Source organism: Rhinoraja longicauda, chromosome 34 (assembly GCF_053455715.1).
Source record: "Rhinoraja longicauda isolate Sanriku21f chromosome 34, sRhiLon1.1, whole genome shotgun sequence".
NCBI lineage: Eukaryota > Metazoa > Chordata > Chondrichthyes > Rajiformes > Arhynchobatidae > Rhinoraja > Rhinoraja longicauda.
In genome coordinates this window covers 19,639,970-19,665,666 of record NC_135986.1, presented here as the reverse complement: position 1 = coordinate 19,665,666, position 25,697 = coordinate 19,639,970, and the positions used below count along the sequence as shown (strand labels likewise).

Genomic DNA, 25,697 nt, shown 5'->3' with positions numbered 1-25,697 from the left:
TGTTGCCTATTGTCTATTGTTATGGTGGTACACAAGCAGGGTGGACATATGGGGAGGGAATGGGATTCTGGGCACTGGTGTGCCATACGGTGAGACAAGGGGAGAGCAGTAGAAAAGAGGCAGAAGGGAATCTTGAGGGTTTTGAGAGAGCAGCGAGCTCGCCACAAGAATCTAAATCCAACTCTGTCAGTGGTATCCAGAATCCAAGAACAGGAAATGTAAACCATCAGCCTTTGAGATGGCGAGACCAAGCGCAGGCTCAGCATCTCTGGAGAACATGGATAGGTGACATTTTCGGTCGGGACCCTATTCTCAAACCGACCTGAAACGTCACCTATCCATGTTCTCCACAGATGCTGCCTGACCCGCTGAGTTCCTCCAACACTGTATGAAACGTCACCTATCCATGTTCTACAGAGATGCTGCCTGACCCGCTGAGTTACTCCAGCACTCTGTGGAACGTCACCCATCCATGTTCTCCACAGATGCTGCCTGACCCGCTGAGTTAATCCAGCACTCTGTGAAACGTCGCCAATCCATGTTCTCCAGAGATGCTACCTGACCTACTGAGTTACTCCAGCACTTTATGTCTTTTTTTGTAAACCCACATGAAAAGTTCCTTGTTTCTCCAATAAAACAACGAGCCTCATTGAATTCTGTGTGTCAGAGACACTGGCTTGCAATGGCTGGTCTGGAGAACATGGAAGGTGCTAGCACCATGCTGGACCCCGATCCGACGAGAGGTAAGATGAGCTTGTAAGCGGGATACACGTATAACCATAAGCCTGTGCTTCTTCCTAAATCTACAAACAGTCGGCTAAGTTTTAAAACTAGCTATCCTCCCTCGTACTGAAAATAGGCTTCACTCACCCATCTCAGTAGTCCCTTAGAAGAACAGGTTAACACAATGATTTTGCAGCTGTCTGATGGGCTACTTGTTACTCAAAGTGAGCCTGTTTGCCTGGCAAGGGGGATGTTATCAGTAGGGTTGCCAACTGTCCCGTATTAGCCGGGACATCCCATATTTTAGATAATAGACAATAGACAATAGGTGCAGGAGTAGGCCATTCGGCCCTTCGAGCCAGCACCACCATTCAATGTGATCATGGCTGATCATTCTCAATCAGTACCCCGTTCCTGCCTTCTCCCCATACCCCCTGACTCTGCTATACTTCAGAGCTCTATCTAGCTCTCTCTTGAAAGCATCCAGAGAATTGGCTTCCACTGCCTTCTGAGGCAGTGAATCCAACAGATTTACAACTCTCTGACTGAAAAAGTTTTTCCTCATCTCCGTTCTAAATGGCCTGCCCCTTATTCTTAAACTGAGGCCCCTGATTCTGGACTCCCCCAACATTGGGAACATGTTTCCTGCCTCTAACATGTCCAACCCCTTAATAATCATATATGTTTCTATAAGATCCCCTCTCATCCTGCTAAATTCCAGTGTATACAAGCCTCGTCGCTCCAGTCTTTCAACATATGATAGTCCCGCCATTCCGGGAGTTAACCTAGTAAACCTAGGCTGCACGCCCTCAATAACAAGAATATCCTTCCTCAAATTTGGAGACCAAAACCGCACACAGTACTCCAGGTGCAGTCTCACTAGGGCCCTGTACAACTGCAGAAGGACCTCTTTGCTCCTATACTCAAATCCTCTTGTTATGAAGGCCAACATTCCATTGGCTTTCTTCACTGCCTGCTGTACCTGCATGCTTCCTTTCAGTGACTGATGCACTAGGACACCCAGATCTCGTTGTACGTCACCTTTTCCTAACTTGACACCATTCAGATAATAATCTGCCTTCCTATTCTTACCACCAAAGTGGATAACCTCACACTTATCCACATTAAACTGCATCAGCCATGCATCCGCCCACTCACACAACCTGTCCAAGTCACCATTTTGAGCTAAATTGGTTTGTCCCGTATGGGAGCACAATTGTCCCGTATTAGGCCTGGGGGGCGTTGTAGGCCCCGACAGTGTAGGTCCGGAGAGTGTAGGCCCCGACAGTGCAGGTCCAGACATTGTAGGTCCGGAGAGTGTAGGTCCGGACAGTATAGGCCCGGACAGTGTAGGTCCAGAGGCCTGGGCGCCGCCTGACAGGAGGATGCGTAGCAACCCGCCTCCCGGCCCAGGTGGCAGCCATTGGTAGCGCGGGAGCACGTGGCCGCTGGCTGGGTGAGGTCACGTGGGGTGCTGGGTGGTGACGTCACCTGGTCCCTTATTTGGGAGTGAGATATTTGGCAACCCAAGTTATTAGACAACTCCATTATAGCTGAGAAGCACGTTTCACCCCTCTCACCGCCCATTGAGGGATTGCAGCAGACCTTCCAGGTGAGGCAGAGGTTCACGTGCACCTCATCTCATCTCATCTACTGCATCCGCTGTTCCCTGTGAGACACTTCTACTTCGTGAGACCAAGCTTAGACTCGGCGGCCGTTTCACCGAACATTTGCGCCCGGTCTGCCAACTGGATCGTCCGAGCGAGCGAGTCTTTATCACGCATCTCACATTTTTAAATCGCATTAATTCTGCTCGCTCAAATTAACAATCACTGATCTGTGGAACCGCCCAGGAAGCTTGAGACTAAAATTGAAAGCAAGTCAAGCTTCCTGAGCTGCCGAAAGGAGGGAGAGAGAAAACGGGAAATTATAGACCAGTTAATCTGACATCAGTGGTGGGGAAGATGCTGGAGTCAATTATAAAAGATGAAATTGCGGAGCATTAGGATAGTAGTAACAGGATTGTTCCGAGTCAGCATGGATTTACGAAGGGGAAATCATGCTTGACTAATCTTCTGGAATTCTTTGAGAATGTAACCAGGAAAATTGACAGGGGAGAGCCGGTGGATGTGGTGTACCTTGACTTTCAGAAAGCCTGTGACAAGGTTCCACATAGGAGATTAGTGGGCAAAATTAGAGCACATGGTATTGGAGGTAGGGTACTGACATGGATAGAAAATTGGTCGACAGACAGAAAGCAAAGAGTGGGGATAAATGGGTCCCTTTCAGAATGGCAGGCAGTAACTAGTGGAGTACCGAAAGGCTCGGTGCTGGGACCGCAGCTATTTACAATACACATTAATGACTTGGATAAAGGGATTAAAAGTACCATTAGTAAATTTGCAGATGATACAAAGCTGGGTGGTAGTGTGAACTGTGAGGAAGATGCTATGAGGTTGCAGGGTGACTTGGACAGGTTGTGTGAATGGGCGGATGCATGGCAGATGCAGTTTAATGTGGATAAGTGTGAGGTTATCCACTTTGGTGGTAAGAATAGGAAGGCAGATTATTATCTGTATGGTGTCAAGTTAGGAACAGGGGACGTACAACGAGATCTGGGTGTCCTAGTGCATCAGTCACTGAAAGGAAGCATGCAGGTACAGCAGGCAGTGAAGAAAGCCAATGGAATGTTGACCTTCATAACAAGAGGAGTTGGGTATAGGAGCAAAGAGGTCCTTCTGCAGTTGTACAGGGCCCTAGTGAGACCGCACCTGGAGTACTGTGTGCAGTTTTGGCCTCCAAATTAGAGGAAGGATATTCTTGTTATTGAGGGCGTGCAGCGTAGGTTTACTAGGTAAATTCCCGGAATGGCGGGACTATCATATGTTGAAAGACTGGAGCGACTAGGCTTGTATACACTGGAATTTAGAAGGATGAGAGGAGATCTTATCGAAACGTATAAGATTATTAAGGGGTTGAGGCAGGGAACATGTTCCCAATGTTGGGGGAGTCCAGAACAAGGGGCCACAGTTTAAGAATAAGGGGTAGGCCATTTAGAACTGAGATGAGGAAAAACTTTTTCAGTCAGAGAGTTGTGAATCTGTGGAATTCTCTGCCTCAGAAGGCAGTGGAGGCCAATTCTCCGAATGCATTCAAGAGAGAGCTGGATAGAGCTCTTAAGGATAGCGGAGTCAGGGGGTATGGGGAGAAGGCAGGAACGGGGTACTGATTGAGAATGATCAGCCATGATCACATTGAATGGCGGTGCTGGCTCTAAGGGCCGAATGGCCTCCTCCTGCACCTATTGTCTATTGTCACTTTAATTTCTTGTTTCATGTGCAGTATCTTGTGTTTTATGACTGTTCTTCTTCTTCTTCTTGTTAAGCCCCTGGCTCCTCTAGGGAGCATAGGCCATTGACAAATGTCCTCCACCTCACTCGGTTGTTGGCGGTTCTTTCGAGGTCTCCCCAGTTGAGCCCACTCCCAGACATTTCTGCCTGGACACCTCTTCTCCAGCTGTTCCTGGGGGGACCTCGTTTCCTCTTTCCTTGGGGTTTCCATTTAAGGGCTTGCCGGGTGACGTTTGTGGCAGGTTTCATTCGTCAATGTTTCTGTAACTCACACATTTTTCCAGGGTGGGGGAGTTAACCCCACAACCAACCCCCAACCTGGAGGACCAGGGACTGCTTCGTCTGTTTCCTCACCCATGACCTGTCCGGTTTGGTTGAACCTGCCAGGGATATAAAACCCCATCCGGCATAGCTCACAGGATCACCAGAGTACGCAAGCTTCTCCACCACGTCAAGGTTGCAGTCCAGGAGAAGTGTTTTATCATTGTTGGCAGATCAATTTCCCTCCTGGGATGAATAAAGTTCGATCGTATCGTTTGATCCTGGCTTTGGACACTGAATTAGTGCGGCCTCTTTTGTTCAAAATGAATGTTCTGATCATAATCATAGTATGGCTGTACGCTAACACAAATTTCACTGTATCTTAACAACAATAAATTGATCTTGACCTAAGCCTTGCACCACTGTGGTTCGGTGGTGGTGATGGGGATGTGTGTCTACCTTCTCCCACTCAAACATGAGCAGTGATCAAATAAACACGTATGTGAATTCAGTGTCTGCAGAGATCACAGCCTAATCTGTTTGTGCATTTCATGACCCTTGTCCACAGTCACCTGTTGAGCATTCCCAACAGTCTACTTGTTTATAAAGGGTGGGGAACAAGTAGGGTTGCCAACTTCCTCACTCCCAAATACGGGACAAGGTGATGTGGTACAGGGCCTTGGTGAGACCGCACCTGGAGTATTGTGTGCAGTTTTGGTCTCCTAATCGGACGAAAGACATTCTGGCCTTAGAGGGAGTACAGAGAAGGTTCACCAGATTGATCCCTGGGATGGCAGGACTTTCATATGAAGAAAGACTGGATAGACTCGGCTTGTACACACTGGAATTTAGAAGACTGAGGGGGGATCTTATAAAAACATATAAAATTCTTAAGGGGTTGGAGAGGCTAGATGCAGGAAGATTGTTCCCGATGTTGGGGAAGTCCAGAACCAGGGGTCACAGCTTAAGGATAAGGGGGAAGTCTTTTAGGACCGAGATGAGAAAACATTTCTTCACACAGAGTGGTGAGTCTGTGGAATTCTCTGTCACAGAAGGTAGTTGAGGACAGTTCATTGGCTATATTTAAGAGGGAGTTAGAAGTGGCCCTTTAGGCTAAAGGGATCAGGGGGTATGGAGAGAAGGCAGGTACAGGTTACTGAGCTGGATGATCAGCCATGATCATATTGAATGGCGGTGCAGGTTCGAAGGGCCGAATGGCCTACTCCTGCACCTATTTTCTATGTTTCTATGTCACCAACCCCCGCCCCACGTGACCTCACCCAGCCAGCGGCCACATGCTCCCGCTCCATCAATGGCGACCAACCGGGCTGGGAGGCGGGTTGCTAGGCAACCTCCGTTAGGCGACGCCGGGGCCTAAGGGGCTTAACTGTCCAGAGCTAAAATGTCGGAAACCTAGAGTGTCGGGACCTAAATTGTCGGAACCCACAGTGTCGGGGCCTTCAGCGCCCCCCCAGGCCTACAATGTCGGGGCCTTCAGCGTCTGGGCCCTACAGCGCCCCCCCGGGCTTAATACGGGACAAGGGCGGTCCCATATGGGACAAAACAATTTAGCCCAAAATAAGGGATGTCCCGGCCAATACGGGACAGTTGGCAACTCTAGGAACAAGGTGGACAAGGGAAGGGGGAGCCGAGGAAAAGGATGTGGGCGAGATTGTTTATCGGTAGCCCTGTGTGGGTGGATTTGTGCATCTGGGTTCATGTACCTGTGTGACCACCTGTTTGTGTGCTAAGTCTGCACCGACTCACACCCCCTCCTCCTGGCCTTCCTCACCAGTGGACCCAGACCACACTCTGTTAAGCCCAGGTCCCACAGTCGTCCATCCTCGGAGAACGACCAAAAACCACCCAGACTCTGATTTTAAAGACAATTGATAGCGGCAAAGCAGGCAATGTGGCCCAATTGCAGGTTTTTAGGATCTTTGGGAAAATCCTCCTGCAGATCAGCCTTCGTTTCCAGTAAATTTGAGAGATTTCCCAAGCGGTCTCTCTCAAGCTGCTTAACGGGAAGTTCAAAAGTTGAAATACCTATTTATAATGCATCAAAACTTCTGAGTTTCTTTCACTTTCATGTTCAACTGGCTTCCTGAAAAGATCTCCATCGCTTACGTCAGGCATATCCTGTGAGAGTAAACTCCTGTTTGCGCTACTCTCTGACTGACTATAGACACTTTAACTCCTTGCTCCCTTTGTTTAACACTTTCCCAGCCGTTAACTTCGGATAAATATGAAATAAACGGAAACCTTCTGGTCTGAGCCAACATTTTGCATCTTTGTCAAGGGGTCTTCAGAGGGTCAGAGAGGCAGACGTGGAAAAGTAACGGGGCATTTAAAAAAAAAGAATGAGACAAAAAGATCTAGTTGCAATTTTCTCAATGAAATGCAAGAACAATTAGGCAGTTGGAAATGATTAACAACTGAATGTGGAAAAAGGTCATGAAATGCACAAACAAGTTGGGTTTGACATCCACAAACACTGAATTCACACCCGCATTTATTTGATCACTGCTAATGTTTGTGTTGGAGAAGGTAAACACACTCCCCAGCACCTCCCGACCGAACCAAGGTGGTGCACAAATTAAAACAACATCCATTTCTAACAAAGGTGGCTGCACTAATTCATTGCCCAAAGCCAGGATCAAACACCAATCTAAAATTAAATAAAACATATTTACATTTTATTCCTCATCTTGCTTTTGTTGCCAGATAGGTTCAAGGTGAAGGGGAAAAGATTTAATAGGAATCTGAGAGGCACCTTTTTCCACACAGAGGGTGGTGGGTGTAGTTCAGGCTGGGACAATCCCATCATTTAAGAAACAGTTGGACAGGTACATGGGTGGGACAGGTTTGGAGGGATATGGACCAAGCATAGGCAGGTGGGACTAGGGTAGCAAGGACATTGTTGGCCAGTGTGGGCAAGTTGGGCCGAAGGGCCTGTTTTCACACTGTATCACTCAATGACTCTATAACTGTGTGTGTCCTCGTCTCTTTTAGCTCCACATAGGTTTCTGTTTCCTCAGCCTTCTATTTTCTCTTATTTAAGCCATCTCCTATTAACTGTTCCCTCATGAAAACTGCTTCAGGCACTCTGTAAATCCTGGGCGGCCTCATCCTACCCCATTTTACCCACCCCCCTTTCACTACCCTCAGCCCCAAATCACCAGAGATCAGTACGTTCTCTGACAAGATGCTGAGATTTGTTGATCAGCCGACAGATGCAGTGATTTCTCTACCTGGACAAGTGAAGATCGACTGACAAAATAAAAAATATAAGTGAAATATTGACCTTTATCTCAAGAGGGCTGGATCACAAGCAGAAATTATCTTACAGTATAATTGGCAGATTTATCTCAATTAGTTCCACCCTGGACACCACAATCTTGGATACACTCCCGCACAGATTCACCAGGTAAATATTAAGGCTAAAAAACAATCACAAGAACAATATGCACAGATTTGATTTGCACTCCTGCAGGTACAAAAGATAAATGAATTATTGTATTTAAACCCTAACCATAAAAATCCAAATAACTACAAACATCAGATATTGTCACAATGTTTAGCAGGTACTATGACAATGTTTATGAAACATTTAGACAGGTACATGGATAGGACAGGTTTAGATAGATAAGGGCCATACACAGGCAGGTGGGAGATGTTGGACAGTGTGGGCAAGTTGGGCCGAAGGGCCTGTGTCCACGCTGTATGATACGATGAAACTATAACTACATTGTTTAATAGCTGGTGTTGATTTCTAACGTGACCTCTATCTTGTTTCCAGTCTGCCTTAAAACCAAAACCTGGAGATTTGATTGAAATCCCTCGAAACGTGTATACACACTGGGCCATCTACATTGGAGGTGGAGAGGTCATACATTTAACCTCAGGTAAAGGCTGTTCACTTTTTTTCTCTTATTTAACATGTTTTGCATTAAAGACTTCTCTGCCTACGTGTTATTCAAGCCGTACCAGGGATACTGTCAGACCTGATAAAAACCCTTTAATATCTATTCTAGATGGAGCGAGTGGAGATGTGAGTGTTCAGTTCTCTAGCTCGACAGAATGTGCTGAGGTAAAGAGGGAGCCTCTCACTAAGGTAGCTGGAACTGATCCCTACTATGTCAACAACAGCTCGGACACAAGATTTAAAGCAATAACCGTGGACAAGATAATAAACAGGGCTAAAGAGAGCGTTGGACGGAAAGTGAATTACAGTCCTCTAAAACAAAACTGTGAACATTTTGTAAATTCACTTCGATATGGTAAAGATGTTTCGTACCAGGTAAGTGCAGAACCATAAGACATAGGAGCAGAATTAGGCCATTCGACCCATCGAGTCTACACGGCCATTCAAAGATGTGTTTTTCCCAGTCAAACCCATCCCCCTGCCTTCTCCCCATAATATCTGATGCCCAACCTAATCAAGAACCTATCAATCTCTACCCAATGACTTGACTTTCACTGTCGTCTGTGGCAATGAATTCCACAGATTCTCCACCCATTGGCTCAAGAAATCCCTCCTCATCTCCATTTAAATTTTCTGAGGCTGTGACCTTTGGTCCAAGATTCTCCCACTACTGAAAACGTCCTTTCCACATCCACTTTATCCAGGCCTTTCATTATCTGGTAGGTTTCAATGAGGTTCCCCCCCCTCATCCATCTAAACTCCAGCGAGTGCAGGCTGACAGGTTTCAAGTGCTCATCGTACATTAACTCAATCATTCTTGGGATCATTCTCGCAAACCTTCTCTGGATCCTCTCCAAAACCAGAACACCCTTCCTCAAATATGGGCCCCAAACCCGCTCACAATATTCCAAACGTGGCCTCACCAGCACCTGATAAAACCTCAGCATTACATCCTTGCTTTTATATTCTAGTCCCTTCAAAATGAATGCTAACATTGCATTTGGCTTCCTCACTGCTGACTCAGAGTCATACAATGTGAAAACAGGCCCTGTGGCCCAACTTGCCCACACCGTCCGACATATCCCAGCTACACTTGCCCACCTGCCTGCTATTGGCCCATATCCTTCCAAACCTGTCCTATCCAGGTACCTGTCTAACTGTTTCTTACACGTTGCGATAGTCCCTGCCTCAACGACCTCCTCTGTCAGCTCATTCCATACACCCTCAGATTCCTATGAAATCTTTTCCCCTTCACCTTAAACCTATGTCCTCTGGTTCTCGATTCACCTACTCTGGGCAAGAGACTCTGTGCATCTACCCGACCTATTCCTCTCATGATTTTATATAAGATCACCCCTCATCCCTCTGCGCTCCAAGCGCTTCTGCGCTCCTAGCCGACTCAACCTCTCCCCATAGCTCACACCCTCAAGTCCTGGCAACATCATCGTAAATCTTCTCTATACCCTTTCCAGCTAGACAACATCTTTCCTATAACATGATACCCAGAATGGAACACAATATTCTAAACGCGGCCTCACCAACATCTTATACAACTGCAACATGACCTCCCATCTTCTATACTCAATACTCTGACTGATGAAGGCCAATGTGCCAAAAGCCTTTTTGACCACCCTATCGACCTGCGACTCCATCTTCAAGGAACTATGTTCCTGCACTCCTTGATCCCTCTGCTCTACAACATTCCCCAGACCCCTACCATTCACTGCGCATGTTAGACTTCCCAAAATGAAACAACTCACATTTCTCTGTATTAAATTCCATCAACCATTCCTCAGCCCGCCTAGCCGACCGATCAAGATCCTGCCACAAGTTCTTACAACCATCAACACTCAAAATGCAAATGATCATTTTGGAGATTCTCCACAACACTCCCAAGTCCCTTTGCACCACCAATTTCAGAATCCTCTTCCGATTTAGAAAGTGGTCTAGGCCTTTATTCATTCTACCAAAGTGCATGACCATACATCTCGCTATGCTGTATTCCATTTGCCATTTCTTTGCCTACTCTCCTACCCTCTATTGTGGGAGTCCATCTGCAGCCTCCCTACTTCCTCAACACTACCTGCCCCTCCACCTATCTTCATATCATCCACAAACTTGGCCTCAAAGCCATCAATTCCCTCATTCAGATAATAACGTGGACATAAAGCCATTGAGTGGCCTGAAATGACTTTGGCCTCCAGTTGACTCTCCTCATGTATGGGACATGATTAAGATTGCCAACTGTCCCGTATTAGCCAGGTCATCCCGTATTTTGGGTTAAATTTGTTTGCCCCGTACGGGACCACCCTTGTCCCATATTAGACCCGGGGGACACACTGTAAGCCCGGACAATGTAGGCCCGAGGGCCACTGTAAGCCCGGACACTGTACGTCCAGACAGTGTAGGCTAACAGAGTGTGTTCGGGGAGCGGGGCCGAGTGTGTTCGCCTAACGGAGGTTGCGTAGCAACCTGGCTCCCGGCCCGGGCGACCGCATTGGTGGAGCGGGAGCACGTGGCCGCTGGCTGGGTGAGGTCACGTGGGGCGCGGGGGCGGTGACGTCACCTTGTCCCGTATTTGGGAGTGCTATAGTTGGCACCACCATCACCAGATGTCATGTCATTGATGGCATGTTGGGATCACACATTCACTTGGAACATTTTTACTTTCTTCCACAGGCTGATGGTGCAAACCTTGTTATTGATTTTGGGGTCATCGCCACTGCAGTTTCCATTGTCGGTGTCATTTTTCACTTTCTTTCGAATTTGAGGCGTTATTGAAAACGATGTCTCATGAATAACAGAGTGCTGGATTCCTAATTAAAGCATTTAATTAACCCATTGACTGAATTGTGGTCACTGTTGATATGTGGGAACTCTACTACAGTATCTTTCTTCAGTCCCTCACAGGGTTTATTAAATTTGATCACAGCACTGCTGTGATACAGGAAGACAGATTTCAAAGCCAACCCACTTCACACCAAGCCTACCTTGGTTATTTTGGGCCGAAGGGCCGAATGGCCTACTCCTGCACCTATTGTCTGTTGCCTATTGTCTATTGTTATGGTGGTACACAAGCAGGGTGGACATATGGGGAGGGAATGGGATTCTGGGCACTGGTGTGCCATACGGTGAGACAAGGGGAGAGCAGTAGAAAAGAGGCAGAAGGGAATCTTGAGGGTTTTGAGAGAGCAGCGAGCTCGCCACAAGAATCTAAATCCAACTCTGTCAGTGGTATCCAGAATCCAAGAACAGGAAATGTAAACCATCAGCCTTTGAGATGGCGAGACCAAGCACAGGCTCAGCATCTCTGGAGAACATGGATAGGTGACATTTTCGGTCGGGACCCTATTCTCAAACCGACCTGAAACGTCACCTATCCATGTTCTCCACAGATGCTGCCTGACCCGCTGAGTTCCTCCAACACTGTATGAAACGTCACCTATCCATGTTCTACAGAGATGCTGCCTGACCCGCTGAGTTACTCCAGCACTCTGTGAAATGTCACCCATCCATGTTCTCCACAGATGCTGCCTGACCCGCTGAGTTACTCCAGCACTCTGTGAAACGTCGCCAATCCATGTTCTCCAGAGATGCTACCTGACCTACTGAGTTACTCCAGCACTCCGTGAAACGTCGCCAATCCATGTTCTCCAGAGATGCTACCTGACCTACTGAGTTACTCCAGCACTTTATGTCTTTTTTTGTAAACCCACATGAAAAGTTCCTTGTTTCTCCAATAAAACAACGAGCCTCATTGAATTCTGTGTGTCAGAGACACTGGCTTGCAATGGCTGGTCTGGAGAACATGGAAGGTGCTAGCACCATGCTGGACCCCGATCCGACGAGAGGTAAGATGAGCTTGTAAGCGGGATACACGTATAACCATAAGCCTGTGCTTCTTCCTAAATCTACAAACAGTCGGCTAAGTTTTAAAACTAGCTATCCTCCCTCGTACTGAAAATAGGCTTCACTCACCCATCTCAGTAGTCCCTTAGAAGAACAGGTTAACACAATGATTTTGCAGCTGTCTGATGGGCTACTTGTTACTCAAAGTGAGCCTGTTTGCCTGGCAAGGGGGATGTTATCAGTAGGGTTGCCAACTGTCCCGTATTAGCCGGGACATCCCATATTTTAGATAATAGACAATAGACAATAGGTGCAGGAGTAGGCCATTCGGCCCTTCGAGCCAGCACCACCATTCAATGTGATCATGGCTGATCATTCTCAATCAGTACCCCGTTCCTGCCTTCTCCCCATACCCCCTGACTCTGCTATACTTCAGAGCTCTATCTAGCTCTCTCTTGAAAGCATCCAGAGAATTGGCTTCCACTGCCTTCTGAGGCAGTGAATCCAACAGATTTACAACTCTCTGACTGAAAAAGTTTTTCCTCATCTCCGTTCTAAATGGCCTGCCCCTTATTCTTAAACTGAGGCCCCTGATTCTGGACTCCCCCAACATTGGGAACATGTTTCCTGCCTCTAACATGTCCAACCCCTTAATAATCATATATGTTTCTATAAGATCCCCTCTCATCCTGCTAAATTCCAGTGTATACAAGCCTCGTCGCTCCAGTCTTTCAACATATGATAGTCCCGCCATTCCGGGAGTTAACCTAGTAAACCTAGGCTGCACGCCCTCAATAACAAGAATATCCTTCCTCAAATTTGGAGACCAAAACCGCACACAGTACTCCAGGTGCAGTCTCACTAGGGCTCTGTACAACTGCAGAAGGACCTCTTTGCTCCTATACTCAAATCCTCTTGTTATGAAGGCCAACATTCCATTGGCTTTCTTCACTGCCTGCTGTACCTGCATGCTTCCTTTCAGTGACTGATGCACTAGGACACCCAGATCTCGTTGTACGTCACCTTTTCCTAACTTGACACCATTCAGATAATAATCTGCCTTCCTATTCTTACCACCAAAGTGGATAACCTCACACTTATCCACATTAAACTGCATCAGCCATGCATCCGCCCACTCACACAACCTGTCCAAGTCACCATTTTGAGCTAAATTGGTTTGTCCCGTATGGGAGCACAATTGTCCCGTATTAGGCCTGGGGGGCGTTGTAGGCCCCGACAGTGTAGGTCCGGAGAGTGTAGGCCCCGACAGTGCAGGTCCAGACATTGTAGGTCCGGAGAGTGTAGGTCCGGACAGTATAGGCCCGGACAGTGTAGGTCCAGAGGCCTGGGCGCCGCCTGACAGGAGGATGCGTAGCAACCCGCCTCCTGGCCCAGGTGGCAGCCATTGGTAGCGCGGGAGCACGTGGCCGCTGGCTGGGTGAGGTCACGTGGGGTGCTGGGTGGTGACGTCACTTGGTCCCTTATTTTGGAGTGAGATAGTTGGCAACCCAAGTTATTAGACAACTCCATTATAGCTGAGAAGCACGTTTCACCCCTCTTACCGCTCATTGAGGGATTGCAGCAGACCTTCCAGGTGAGGCAGAGGTTCACGTGCATCTCATCTCATCTACTGCATCCGCTGTTCCCTGTGAGACACTTCTACTTCGTGAGACCAAGCTTAGACTCGGCGGTCGTTTCACCGAACATTTGCGCCCGGTCTGCCAACTGGATCGTCCGAGCGAGCGAGTCTTTATCACGCATCTCACATTTTTAAATCGCATTAATTCCGCTCGATCAAATTAACAATCATTGAACTGTGGAACCGCCCAGGAAGCTTGAGACTAAATTTGAAAGCAAGTCAAGCTTCCTGAGCTGCCGAACGGAAGCTGAGAACTCAGACGAAAGACAAATCGTTTTCTACATTCTGATCTGCAAGTGTGTTGAACATCAGAGGCAGTACAAACTCACCAAGTGAACATGAACCATCGAAAGGTAATCTTTAATCTCAGCTCTGCTCACTGGGAAGGTGCTGGCGATCGATGCTCAGACATATTGTCTCCATCAGTCAGAAAATGTCTGAGGCTCAACAACCTCCACCCAGAGCCGTGGGACACTGGGGTCTGCTGACTGCGGGCCGCACGCGACGCGGCTGGGGGGCATTTTCCTGAGCTTTTCCTTGTTCATATGTGGTCTTCAGGGGACGTGGCAGCTGATGCCAGGGTGGAGTTGATGCCAGGGTGGAGTTGATCAGGCACCGGCAAACATTTGGCGGACATTCTCAGTCCAGGACATCAGAGGGTAAAGGGGCCAAAAGGGACAGTGAGTGGAGATGTCAGTTCTGGGATGGAGGGGGACGGTGGGAGCCAGTGAGGAGATGGGGTGGTAAACAAGGTGAACAACTTAGGAAAAAAGAGAGCGAGATAGAGATAAAAGAGACAAGGCCACTCAGATATCTGGCATCAAGGGCAAGAAAATATGGTATATTCTTTTCGGTTTGGTGCTACCCTCCCCCCCCCCCTAAATCTGTGCACATCCTCAATCTTTTCCACTCGTCACTAAGAGAGTAAGGTCAGGGTCAATTGTGACCGGTGTGAGAGGGGAGGTGAATACGGAAATAAAAGTGTTGTATTTAAATGCGCAAAGTATAAGAAATAAAGTGGATGAGCTTGAGCCTCAGTTAGACATTGGCAAGTATGATGTTGTGGGAATCACTGAGACATGGCTACAAGAGGACCAGGGCTGGGAACTGAATATTCAGGGGTACACAACATATAGAAAAGACAGACAGGTGGGCAGAGGGGGTGGGGTCGCTCTGTTGGTGAGGAATGATATTCACTCCCTTGCAAGGGGTGACATAGAATCAGGAGATGTAGAATCAGTATGGTTAGAAATGAGTAATTGTAAGGGTAAAAAGACCCTAATGGGAGTTATCTATAGGCCCCCAAACAGTAGCCTCGACATAGGGTGCAAGTTGAATGAGGAGCTAAAATTGGCATGTCGCAAATGTAATGCTACGGTGGTTATGGGAGATTTCAACGTGCAGGTAGACTGGGAAAATCAGGTTGGTAATGGACCCCAGGAAAGAGAGTTTGTGGAGTGTCTCCGAGATGGATTCTTAGAACAGCTTGTACTGGAGCCTACTAGGGAGAAGGCAATTCTGAATTTAGTGTTGTGTAATGAACCTGATCTGATAAGGGGACTCGAGGTAAAAGTGCCATTAGGAGGCCGTGACCACAATATGATAAGTTTTACTCTACAAATTGAGAGGGAGAAGGGAAAATCGGAAGTGTCAGTATTACAGTATAGCAAAGGGGATTACAGAGGCATGAGGCAGGAGCTGGCCAGAATTGACTGGAAGGAGGCCCTCGCAGGGAAGACGGTGGAACAGCAATGGCAGGTATTCCTGGGAATAATGCAGAAGTTGCAGGATCAATTTATCCCAAAGAGGAGGAAAGATTCTAAGGGGAGTAAGAGGCACCCGTGGCTGACAAGGGAAGTCAAGGACAACATAAAAATAAAAGAGCAGAAGTACAACAAAGCAAAGAAGAGTGGGAAGCCAGAGGATTGGGACTCTTTTAAAGAGCAACAGAAGATGACTAAGAAGGCAATACGGGAAGAAAAGATGAGGTACGAGGGTAAACTAACCAATAACGTAAAGAAGGATAGTAAAAGCTTTTTTAGGTATGTAAAGAGGAAAAAAATAGTCAAGGCAAATGTGGGTCCCTTGAAGACAGAAGCGGGGGAATTTATTAAGGGAAACAAGGAAATGGTAGACGAGTTGAACCGGTACTTTGGATCTGTCTTCACTAAGGAAGATACAAGCAATCTCCTAGATGTTCTAGTGGGCAGAGATCCTAGGGTGACAGAGGAACTGAAGGAAATCCACATTAGGCAGGAAATGGTGTTTGGTAGACTGATGGGATTGAAGGCTAATAAATCCCCAGGGCCTGATGGTCTGCATCCCAGAATACTTAAGGAGTTGGCGCTAGAAATTGTGGACGCATTGGTGATCATTTTCCAATGTTCTATAGATTCAGGATCAGTTCCTGTGGATTAGAGGGTAGCTAATGTTGTCCCACTTTTTAAGAAAGGAGGGAGAGAGAAAATGGGAAATTATAGACCAGTTAGTCTGTCATCAGTGGTGGGGAAGATGCTGGAGTCAATTATAAAAGATGAAATTGCGGAGCATTTGGATAGTAGTAACAGGATTGTTCCGAGTCAGCATGGATTTACGAAGGGGAAATCATGCTTGACTAATCTTCTGGAATTCTTTGAGAATGTAACCAGGAAAATTGACAGGGGAGAGCCGGTAGATGTGGTGTACCTTGACTTTCAGAAAGCCTTTGACAAGGTTCCACATAGGAGATTAGTGGGCAAAATTAGAGCACATGGTATTGGAGGTAGGGTACTGACATGGATAGAAAATTGGTCGACAGACAGAAAGCAAAGAGTGGGGATAAATGGGTCCCTTTCAGAATGGCAGGCAGTAACTAGTGGGGTACCGCAAGGCTCGGTGCTGGGTCCGCAGCTATTTACAATATACATTAATGACTTGGATAAAGGGATTAAAAGTACCATTAGTAAATTTGCAGATGATACAAAGCTGGGTGGTGGTGTGAACTATGAGGAAGATGCTATGAGGTTGCAGGGTGACTTGGATAGGTTGTGTGAGTGGGCGGATGCATGGCAGATGCAGTTTAATGTGGATAAGTGTGAGGTTATCCACTTCGGTGGTAAGAATAGGAAGGCAGAGTATTATCTGTATGGTGTCAAGTTAGGAACAGGGGACGTACAACGAGATCTGGGTGTCCTAGTGCATCAGTCACTGAAAGGAAGCATGCAGGTACAGCAGGCAGTGAAGAAAGCCAATGGAATGTTGACCTTCATAACAAGAGGAGTATAGGAGCAAGGAGGTCCTTCTGCAGTTGTACAGGGCCCTAGTGAGACCGCACCTGGAATACTGTGTGCAGTTTTGGCCTCCAAATTAGAGGAAGGATATTCTTGCTATTGAGGGCGTGCAGCGTAGGTTTACTAGGTAAATTCACGGAATGGCGGGACTATCATTTGTTGAAAGACTGGAGCGACTAGGCTTGTATACACTGGAATTTAGAAGGATGAGAGGAGATCTTATCGAAACGTATAAGATTATTAAGGGGTTGAGGCAGGAAACATGTTCCCAATGTTGGGGGAGTCCAGAACAAGGGGCCACAGTTTAAGAATAAGGGGTAGGCCATTTAGAACTGAGATGAGGAAAAACTTTTTCAGTCAGAGAGTTGTGAATCTGTGGAATTCTCTGCCTCAGAAGGCAGTGGAGGCCAATTCTCTGAATGCATTCAAGAGAGAGCTGGATAGAGCTCTTAAGGATAGCGGAGTCAGGGGGTATGGGGAGAAGGCAGGAACGGGGTACTGATTGAGAATGATCAGCCATGATCACATTGAATGGCGGTGCTGGCTCGAAGGGCCGAATGGTCTCCTCCTGCACCTATTGTCTATTGTCACTTTAATTTCTTGTTTCATGTGCAGTATCTTGTGTTTTATGACTGTTCTTCTTCTTCTTCTTGTTAAGCCCCTGGCTCCTCTAGGGAGCATAGGCCATTGACAAATGTCCTCCACCTCACTCGGTTGTTGGCGGTTCTTTCGAGGTCTCCCCAGTTGAGCCCACTCCCAGACATTTCTGCCTGGACACCTCTTCTCCAGCTGTTCCTGGGGCGACCTCGTTTCCTCTTTCCTTGGGGTTTCCATTTAAGGGCTTGCCGGGTGATATTTGTGTTAGGTTTCATTCGTCAATGTTTCAGTAACACACACATTTTTCCAGGGTTGGGTAGTTAACCCCACAACCAACCCCCAACCTGGAGGACCAGGGACTGCTTCGTCTGTTTCCTCACCCATGACCTGTCCGGTTTGGTTGAACCTGCCAGGGATATAAAACCCCATCCGGCATAGCTCACAGGATCACCGTAGTACGCAAGCTTCTCCACCACGTCAAGGTTGCAGTCCAGGAGAAGTGTTTTATCACTGTTGGCAGATCAATTTCCCTCCTGGGATGAATAAAGTTCGATCGTATCGTTTGATCCTGGCTTTGGACACTGAATTAGTGCGGCCTCTTTTGTTCAAAATGAATGTTCTGATCATAATCATAGTATGGCTGCACGCTAACACAAATTTCACTGTATCTTAACAACAATAAATTGATCTTGACCTAAGCCTTGCACCACCGTGGTTCGATGGTGGTGATGGGGATGTGTGTCTACCTTCTTCCACACAAACATGAGCAGTGATCAAATAAACACGTATGTGAATTCAGTGTCTGCAGAGATCACAGCCTAATCTGTTTGTGCATTTCATGACCCTTGTCCACAGTCACCTGTTGAGCATTCCCAACAGTCTACTTGTTTATAAAGGGTGGGGAACAAGTAGGGTTGCCAACTTCCTCACTCCCAAATACGGGACAAGGTGATGTGGTACAGGGCCTTGGTGAGACCGCACCTGGAGTATTGTGTGCAGTTTTGGTCTCCTAATCTGAGGAAAGACATTCTGGCCTTAGAGGGAGTACAGAGAAGGTTCACCAGATTGATCCCTGGGATGGCAGGACTTTCATATGAAGAAAGACTGGATAGACGCGGCTTGTACACGCTGGAATTTAGAAGACTGAGGGGGGATCTTATAGAAACATATAAAATTCTTAAGGGGTTGGAGAGGCTAGATGCAGGAAGATTGTTCCCGATGTTGGGGAAGTCCAGAACCAGGGGTCACAGCTTAAGGATAAGGGGGAAGTCTTTTAGGACCGAGATGAGAAAACATTTGTTCACACAGAGAGTGGTGAGTCTGTGGAATTCTCTGTCACAGAAGGTAGTTGAGGCCAGTTCATTGGCTATATTTAAGAGGGAGTTAGAAGTGGCCCTTTAGGCTAAAGGGATCAGGGGGTATGGAGAGAAGGCAGGTACAGGTTACTGAGCTGGATGATCAGCCATGATCATATTGAATGGCGGTGCAGGCTCGAAGGGCCGAATGGCCTACTCCTGCACCTATTTTCTATGTTTCTATGTCACCAACCCCCGCCCCACGTGACCTCACCCAGCCAGCGGCCACATGCTCCCGCTCCATCAATGGCGACCACCCGGGCTGGGAGGCGGGTTGCTAGGCAACCTCCGTTAGGCGACGCCGGGGCCTAAGCGGCTTAACTGTCCAGAGCTAAAATGTCGGAAACCTAGAGTGTCGGGACCTAAATTGTCAGAACCCACAGTGTCGGGGCCTTCAGCGCCCCCCCAGGCCTACAATGTTGGGGCCTTCAGCGTCTGGGCCCTACAGCGCCCCACCCCCCGGGCTTAATACGGGACAAGGGCGGTCCCATATGGGACAAAACAATTTAGCCCAAAATAAGGGATGTCCCGGCCAATACGGGACAGTTGGCAACTCTAGGAACAAGGTGGACAAGGGAAGGGGGAGCCGAGGAAAAGGATGTGGGCGAGATTGTTTATCGGTAGCCCTGTGTGGGTGGATTTGTGCATCTGGGTTCATGTACCTGTGTGACCACCTGTTTGTGTGCTAAGTCTGCACCGACTCACGCCCCATCCTCCTGGCCTTCCTCACCAGTGGACCCAGACCTCACTCTGTTAAGCCCAGGTCCCACAGTCGTCCATCCTCGGAGAACGACCAAAAACCACCCAGACTCTGATTTTAAAGACAATTGATAGCGGCAAAACAGGCAATGTGGCCCAATTGCAGGTTTTTAGGATCTTTGGGAAAATCCTCCTGCAAATCAGCCTTCGTTTCCAGTAAATTTGAGAGATTTCCCGAGTGGTCTCTCTCAAGCTGCTTAACGGGAAGTTCAAAAGTTCAAATACCAATTTATAATGCATCATAACTTATCTAGGTTTCTTTCACTTTCACGTTCATCTGGCTTCCTGAAAAAGAACTTTATCGCTTACCTCAGGCACGCCCTGTTGGAGTAAGCTCCTGTTTGCTCTGCTCTCTGACGATGGACACTTTAACTCCTTGTCCCTTTGTTTAACACTTATCCTGCTGTTAACTTCAGACAATTCTATCTATCTGTCTGTCTCTCTGTCTGTCTGTCACTAAAACTCTGATCTTGTGTGTATGTGTGAGTGTGTGTGAGTGTGTGTGAGTGTGTGTGAGTGTGTACATCTGAGATTTAGTTATTGAACCACAGTCGAAATGGTAAATGATAGCGCCACAATTTTAGCACCACCTTAATCAGCATTGTCACGGGAACCCTTTAAAACAAGTTTTGTTCAAATTGGTCTTATGTTTTTAAAGTTAGAGACATTTTAAAGTTTAAAAGTTACCTTTCAAATGGATTTCTTGCCATGTTTAGCGTGTGACGTCAAAATGGGACCTGCACGAGTGACGGCCAATGAGGGGGTGGGGGGGCCTGATTTTAACAAATGCGTTCCCCCCCCCCCCCCCGGAGGACCAGCGGTAGGACCGCCGCCCTGATTAGTCACCGGGGAGGGTGCTTTTTTGGGTCCACGCCTTGCTCTGGCTGCAGCGCTGGCGGCACGGGGCCGATGTGAGTAGCACCCTCTCCCCTTCTCTGTTCCCTCCTCCCCCACCTACAGTCCCGGGAGACACTTCCCACCCAGCAACGGGGCTTCGTCAGTTGGAGATAGTTGCCGCGCTGCAGGATCGTCACCATTGTCCTGCAGTTCAAACGACTGTTATATTTTTTAAGTTTTTCACTTTTTATATTTTGAAAATCACCTTTTTAACTTTAAAAATCCCTTTTCCACCTGCCTGGGCCTTTGGCTGCGTTCGACGTCACAATGGGACCCGCCCAAGTAACGAGAGTGTCGGCCAATGGGGGGGGGTGATGAGCCGTTGAACTGAAACTTTAACAAATGTGCTCCCCCAACCCCCCCCCCCCAGCCGGGAGGACCAGTGCCCGCCCCGGCGTGCCGCACGTCTGACCTTCCTCCCGTGGTGCAGCGCGGCGGCAGTGTTGATCAACAGACAGATCCAATGATTTTTCTACCCGGACAAGTGAAGATCAACGGACAAAATAAAAAAATATAAGTGAAATATTGACCTTTGTCTCAAGAGGGCTGGATCACAAGCAGAAATTATCTTCCAGTATAATTGGCAGATTTATCTAAATTAATTCCACCCTGGACACCACAATCTTGGTACACTGCTGCACAGATTCACCAGGAACATACAGTATTAAGGCTAAAAAACAATCATGAGTACAAAATGCACAGATTTGATTTGCACTCCTGCAGGTACAAAAGATTCATGAATCATTATGTTGTTGGGTTTATTGTATTGAACCCTAACTATCAGATTCCAAATAACTACAAACATCAGGTACTATTGCAATGTTCAGCAGGTACTACGACAACATTTAAGAAACATTTAGACAGGTACATGGATAGGACAGGTTTATAGAGATTAGGGCCAAACACAGGCAGGTGGGACATGTTGGACAGTGTGGGCAAGTTGGGCCGAAGGGCTGTGTGATTCAGTGACTCTATAACTAAATTTTCAAACATCTGGTGTTGATTTCCAATATGATCCCTATCTTATTTTCAGTCTTCCTTGAATCCTGGAGATTTAATTGAAATATCTCGGTTTGGGTTTAAACACTGGGCCATCTACATTGGTGATGGAGATGTCGTACATTTAACTTCAGGTAAAAAACGTTTTTTTCTCCTATTTAACATGTTTTGCAATGAAGACTTCTCTGCCCACGCGTCATTCAACCCATACCAGGTGTGATGGCAACTTCAGTCCTTTCCAATAAAGTCCTTTCCGCTTGCCATTACTTCACAGATCGATCGATCTTGACGCGGAGCCCCAACAGAGAGATCTTCAAGACATTTCAGTTTAATTGGTCGTTTATTAAAGTAGTAATACAAACAGATCTGTATTTCTCCAAACTTTTCTCTCGTCGCAGGTCTGGTATGAACCCTATCTCGCCATACTCCCTGTATCTGCCCCTCCCGTCTCTGCATTTACAGATATTCCCCAAATTCTGGCACCTCCCAATCTATTAAGCCCATATAGGTAGTCATCTCACGACAAACCCCCAAGTGTCCAAAAATAATACAGCAAGATACAAAATAATATCTATACTACAACTCTCGTTTGTTTTTTGTTTGTTTGTTTGTCCCTGAACTACAGCCAAAACGGTGCACGACAGCGCGACAATTTTAGGCCCACCTTACTCACTGTCATCCCTTTGGTGCTAATGGAAGAAGTTTCATTGAAATCGGTGTTATATTTTTAAAGTTATTCACATTTTAAAGTTTAAATCTATCTTCTAGGGTGGGAGGGAGGGGGGAGGAGGGAGGATAAGCGGGGTTGAGAGGGATGGAATGGGTGGGGAGGGGAAGGAGGAGGGGGAGGGAGGGAGGGTTGGGAGGAGAGGGTGCTGCACCAATGCAGGAGAGGTTTGGGCCCAACGGGTCCACTTGGTCTAGTAATATGTTAAAACAGCTAGCATGAACACATATGGCTTCCACACCAGGGATGCTATCAGAAGATAAAAGACCATTTAATATCTATTCTAGATGGAGCGAGTGGAGAAACGAGTAAGCGATTCTCTCGGTTGGAAAAGACTGCTGTGATTAAGATGGAGCCTCTGGCTGAGGTAGCTGGCTGTGATCCCTGGTGTGTCAACAACAGTTCAGACTCAAGATGGACACCATTACCCATTGACAAGATAATAAAAAGGGCTAAAGAAATGGTTGGACAGAAAGTGCATTACGATGTAATAAATGCAAACTGTGAACACTTTGTTAATTCAATTCGATATGGCAAAAGTATATCGTTTCAGGTAAGTATATAACGTGGACAATTGTTCTTTGAGGGGCCTGAGATTACTTTGGGGCCTGGTCCTTCAGCTAATAGTTGTTCCTCCAAATGCATGGGACATGATGGTACAAGGGTGCTATATACCGATCAGCCAAAACATTGTGCTCACCAGCCTAATATGCTGTTGGTCCTCCATGTGCAGCCCCATAAGCAGCAGGGTGCGATGCACTGTGTATTGTGACACATTCCCACTGTGACTACCATTAAAAATTTCTGTGACTTGTGCTTACAGTCGACCTTCTGTCGGTTCGGACCAGACGGGATAGCCTTTGTTGCCCTCGCGCATCGATGAGCCTTGGGCGCCCAACACCCTGTCGCCGGTTTGTGGTTTGTCCCTCCTCGGACCACGGTCGGTCGGTACTCACCACTGCTGACAGGGAGCACCCCACAAGCCTTGCCGTTTCAGAGATGCTCTGACCCAGTCGTCTGGCCATAACAATTTGGCCCTTACCAAAGTCGCTCAGGTCTTTACTCCTGCCCATTTCTCCTGCATCCAAACACATCAACTTTAAGAACTGACTGTTCACTTGCTACCTAATATATCCCACCCCTTGACAGGTGCCATTGTAACACGATAATCAATGTTATTCACTTCGCCTGTCAGTGGTCATAATGTTTCGGCTGATCAGTGTATGTATAACAAGGGTGTTATATGTATCCAACGCCTCTACTTCCTTAAAAGGCAAAGACGTTTGGCATGTCCCCTACAACTCTCACCAACATCTACAGATGAACCATAAAGTATTTTATTAGGATGCATCATATCTTGGATTGGGAACAGCTCCATCCAAGATCACAAGAAATCGCAGCAAATTGTGGGCACAGCCCAGACCACACAAACCAACCTCCCTTCTATTGACTCCATCTACATCTCACGCTGCCTCGGCATAATCAAGGACCAGTCTCACCCCGGTCACTCCCTCTCCTTCCCTCTGCCATTAGGCAAAAAGTATATAAGTGTGAAAACGCACACCTCCAGATTCAGGTACAGTTTCTTCCTAGCTGTTATCAGGTAACTGAATCATCCTATCACAACCAGAGAGCAGTCCTGAACTACTATCTACCTCTTTGGTGACCCTCGGACTACCCTTGATAGGACGTTGCTGGCTTTATCGTGCACTAAGCGTTATTCCCTTATCATGTATCTGTACACTGTGGACAGCCCAATTGTAATCAGGTATTGTCTTTCTGCTGACTGGATAGCATGCAACAAAAGCTTTTCACTGTACCTCGGTACACGTGACAACAAACTAAACTAAACTAATGTTCACTGGCTGGCTTTTGTATATTTGGCAGTCAGATCCAACTCACTCCACTGGGGTGGCGATTGGGGTAATGTTTGGACCAAAATAGTAATGCAGACCGAGTCACACATTGAAGGGAAGGGGCGGCAAAGGCACAAGGGGCAGTCACCAGAGGTCATGTCATCGATGACATAACTTAGAATCAGAGTCACTTGGAACATTTCTTCTGTAGAATCCATTACTGTACTTGAAAATATCTTTTTATTTTCACAGGTTATTAAAACATGCTGCATTATAGCTGGATTGGCCATCATCAGTCCTGGTGCTGCTGCTGCTGCTGTTGCAATTGGTGCCATCGCCGTTCTTAAAGGTTCTCCTTCCGTGAGCTCATCAGTGAGCCCATCAGTGAAAAGTTCAGGAAAACAAAAGCGGAGGGTGCTGAGTTTTTCCTTAAGCAGTTAATGAACCCCATTGAGAGCCAAGGTCATTGTTGAAATATTGGAACTCTGGTACAGCATGTTCCACCGGGTGGCGCCACCAGCACTGGCTGCCTCGTCAACAGTCTGTCCTTTCTTCTGCTTTATATTAATTTAAGTTGTGTTAAAAGTATGTTTTAGTGTTCCTTGGTTTGTTTTATGTGGGGGGTGGGGGGGGGAATTGGGGAAAACTTTTTTTAATCTCTTACCTCGACAGAGATGCAAATTTTTTCCGTATCGTATCTCCGTCCCCATTGCGGCGTAAATCGAGGAATTGGCGGCCTTTCCTGGAGACCGGTCTGGCGCTTCATGCCGCGGGCGCGACGCGGACTTCAACATCGCGGAGCTTGCGATCCTTTGCCGGGGATCGACTGTGGAGAGCTCCAACTGCGGGGCCTGTGGACTTTAACACCGTGAAGCCCGCGGTCTCTGGTAAGAAGAGGCCGACTCGGGAGCTCCATGCCGCGGAGAGAGTTTCAATCCATCCCGACGCGGGGAGTTTCGATCATCCCAACGCGAAGGCTTCGGACAGTCGGCAGCGGCGACCGCGGATGAACAAAGAGGAAGCTGATTGAACTTTATTACCTTCCATCACAGTGAGGAATGTGGAGTCCGCTGTGGTGGATGTTTATGTTAAATTTTATTTTATGTGGCTGTGTGTCTTGTTGCTTTTCACTTAGTATGGCTGTATGGTAACTCTAATTTCACGGGATCAGTCTGAAGAAGGGTCTCGACCCGAAACGTCACCCATTCCTTCTCTCCCGAGATGCTGCCTGACCTGCTGAGTTACTCCAGCATTTTGGGAATAAATCGATTTGTACCAGCATCTGCAGTTATTTTCTTATTCTAATTTCACGGTACCTTAATTGTACATGTGACAATAAAGTGATCTTGAAATCTTGAATCTCTCTTCAGGTCTGCACAGGGTTTATTTAATGTGATCACAGCGCTGCTATGATCCAGGAGGACTGATTTCAAAGCCAATCCACTTCACACCAAGCCTACCTTGTTGCCACACAAGCAGGGTGAAGCATCC

The 25,697-nt window shown here is 47.2% G+C and overlaps 2 protein-coding genes across 2 annotated transcripts; both read left to right on the top strand.

Moving 5' to 3' along the window:
- Nucleotides 1-682: 682 nt before the first annotated feature.
- Nucleotides 683-11,040, top strand: LOC144609625 (phospholipase A and acyltransferase 3-like). The gene is made up of 4 exons (XM_078428123.1): nucleotides 683-743; nucleotides 8,123-8,239; nucleotides 8,369-8,634; nucleotides 10,939-11,040. The coding sequence occupies exons 1-4, from the start codon at nucleotides 683-685 to the stop codon at nucleotides 11,038-11,040; spliced, it is 546 nt and encodes a 181-aa protein (XP_078284249.1).
- Nucleotides 11,041-13,995: 2,955 nt separating this feature from the next.
- On the top strand, nucleotides 13,996-24,802 carry LOC144609405 (phospholipase A and acyltransferase 2-like). Its single transcript, XM_078427875.1, has 4 exons — nucleotides 13,996-14,100; nucleotides 21,658-21,757; nucleotides 22,638-22,903; nucleotides 24,459-24,802. Exons 1-4 carry the CDS (start codon nucleotides 14,086-14,088, stop codon nucleotides 24,645-24,647), a joined length of 570 nt encoding a protein of 189 aa, XP_078284001.1. The 5' UTR covers nucleotides 13,996-14,085; the 3' UTR covers nucleotides 24,648-24,802.
- The last annotated feature ends 895 nt before the right edge of the window (nucleotides 24,803-25,697 follow it).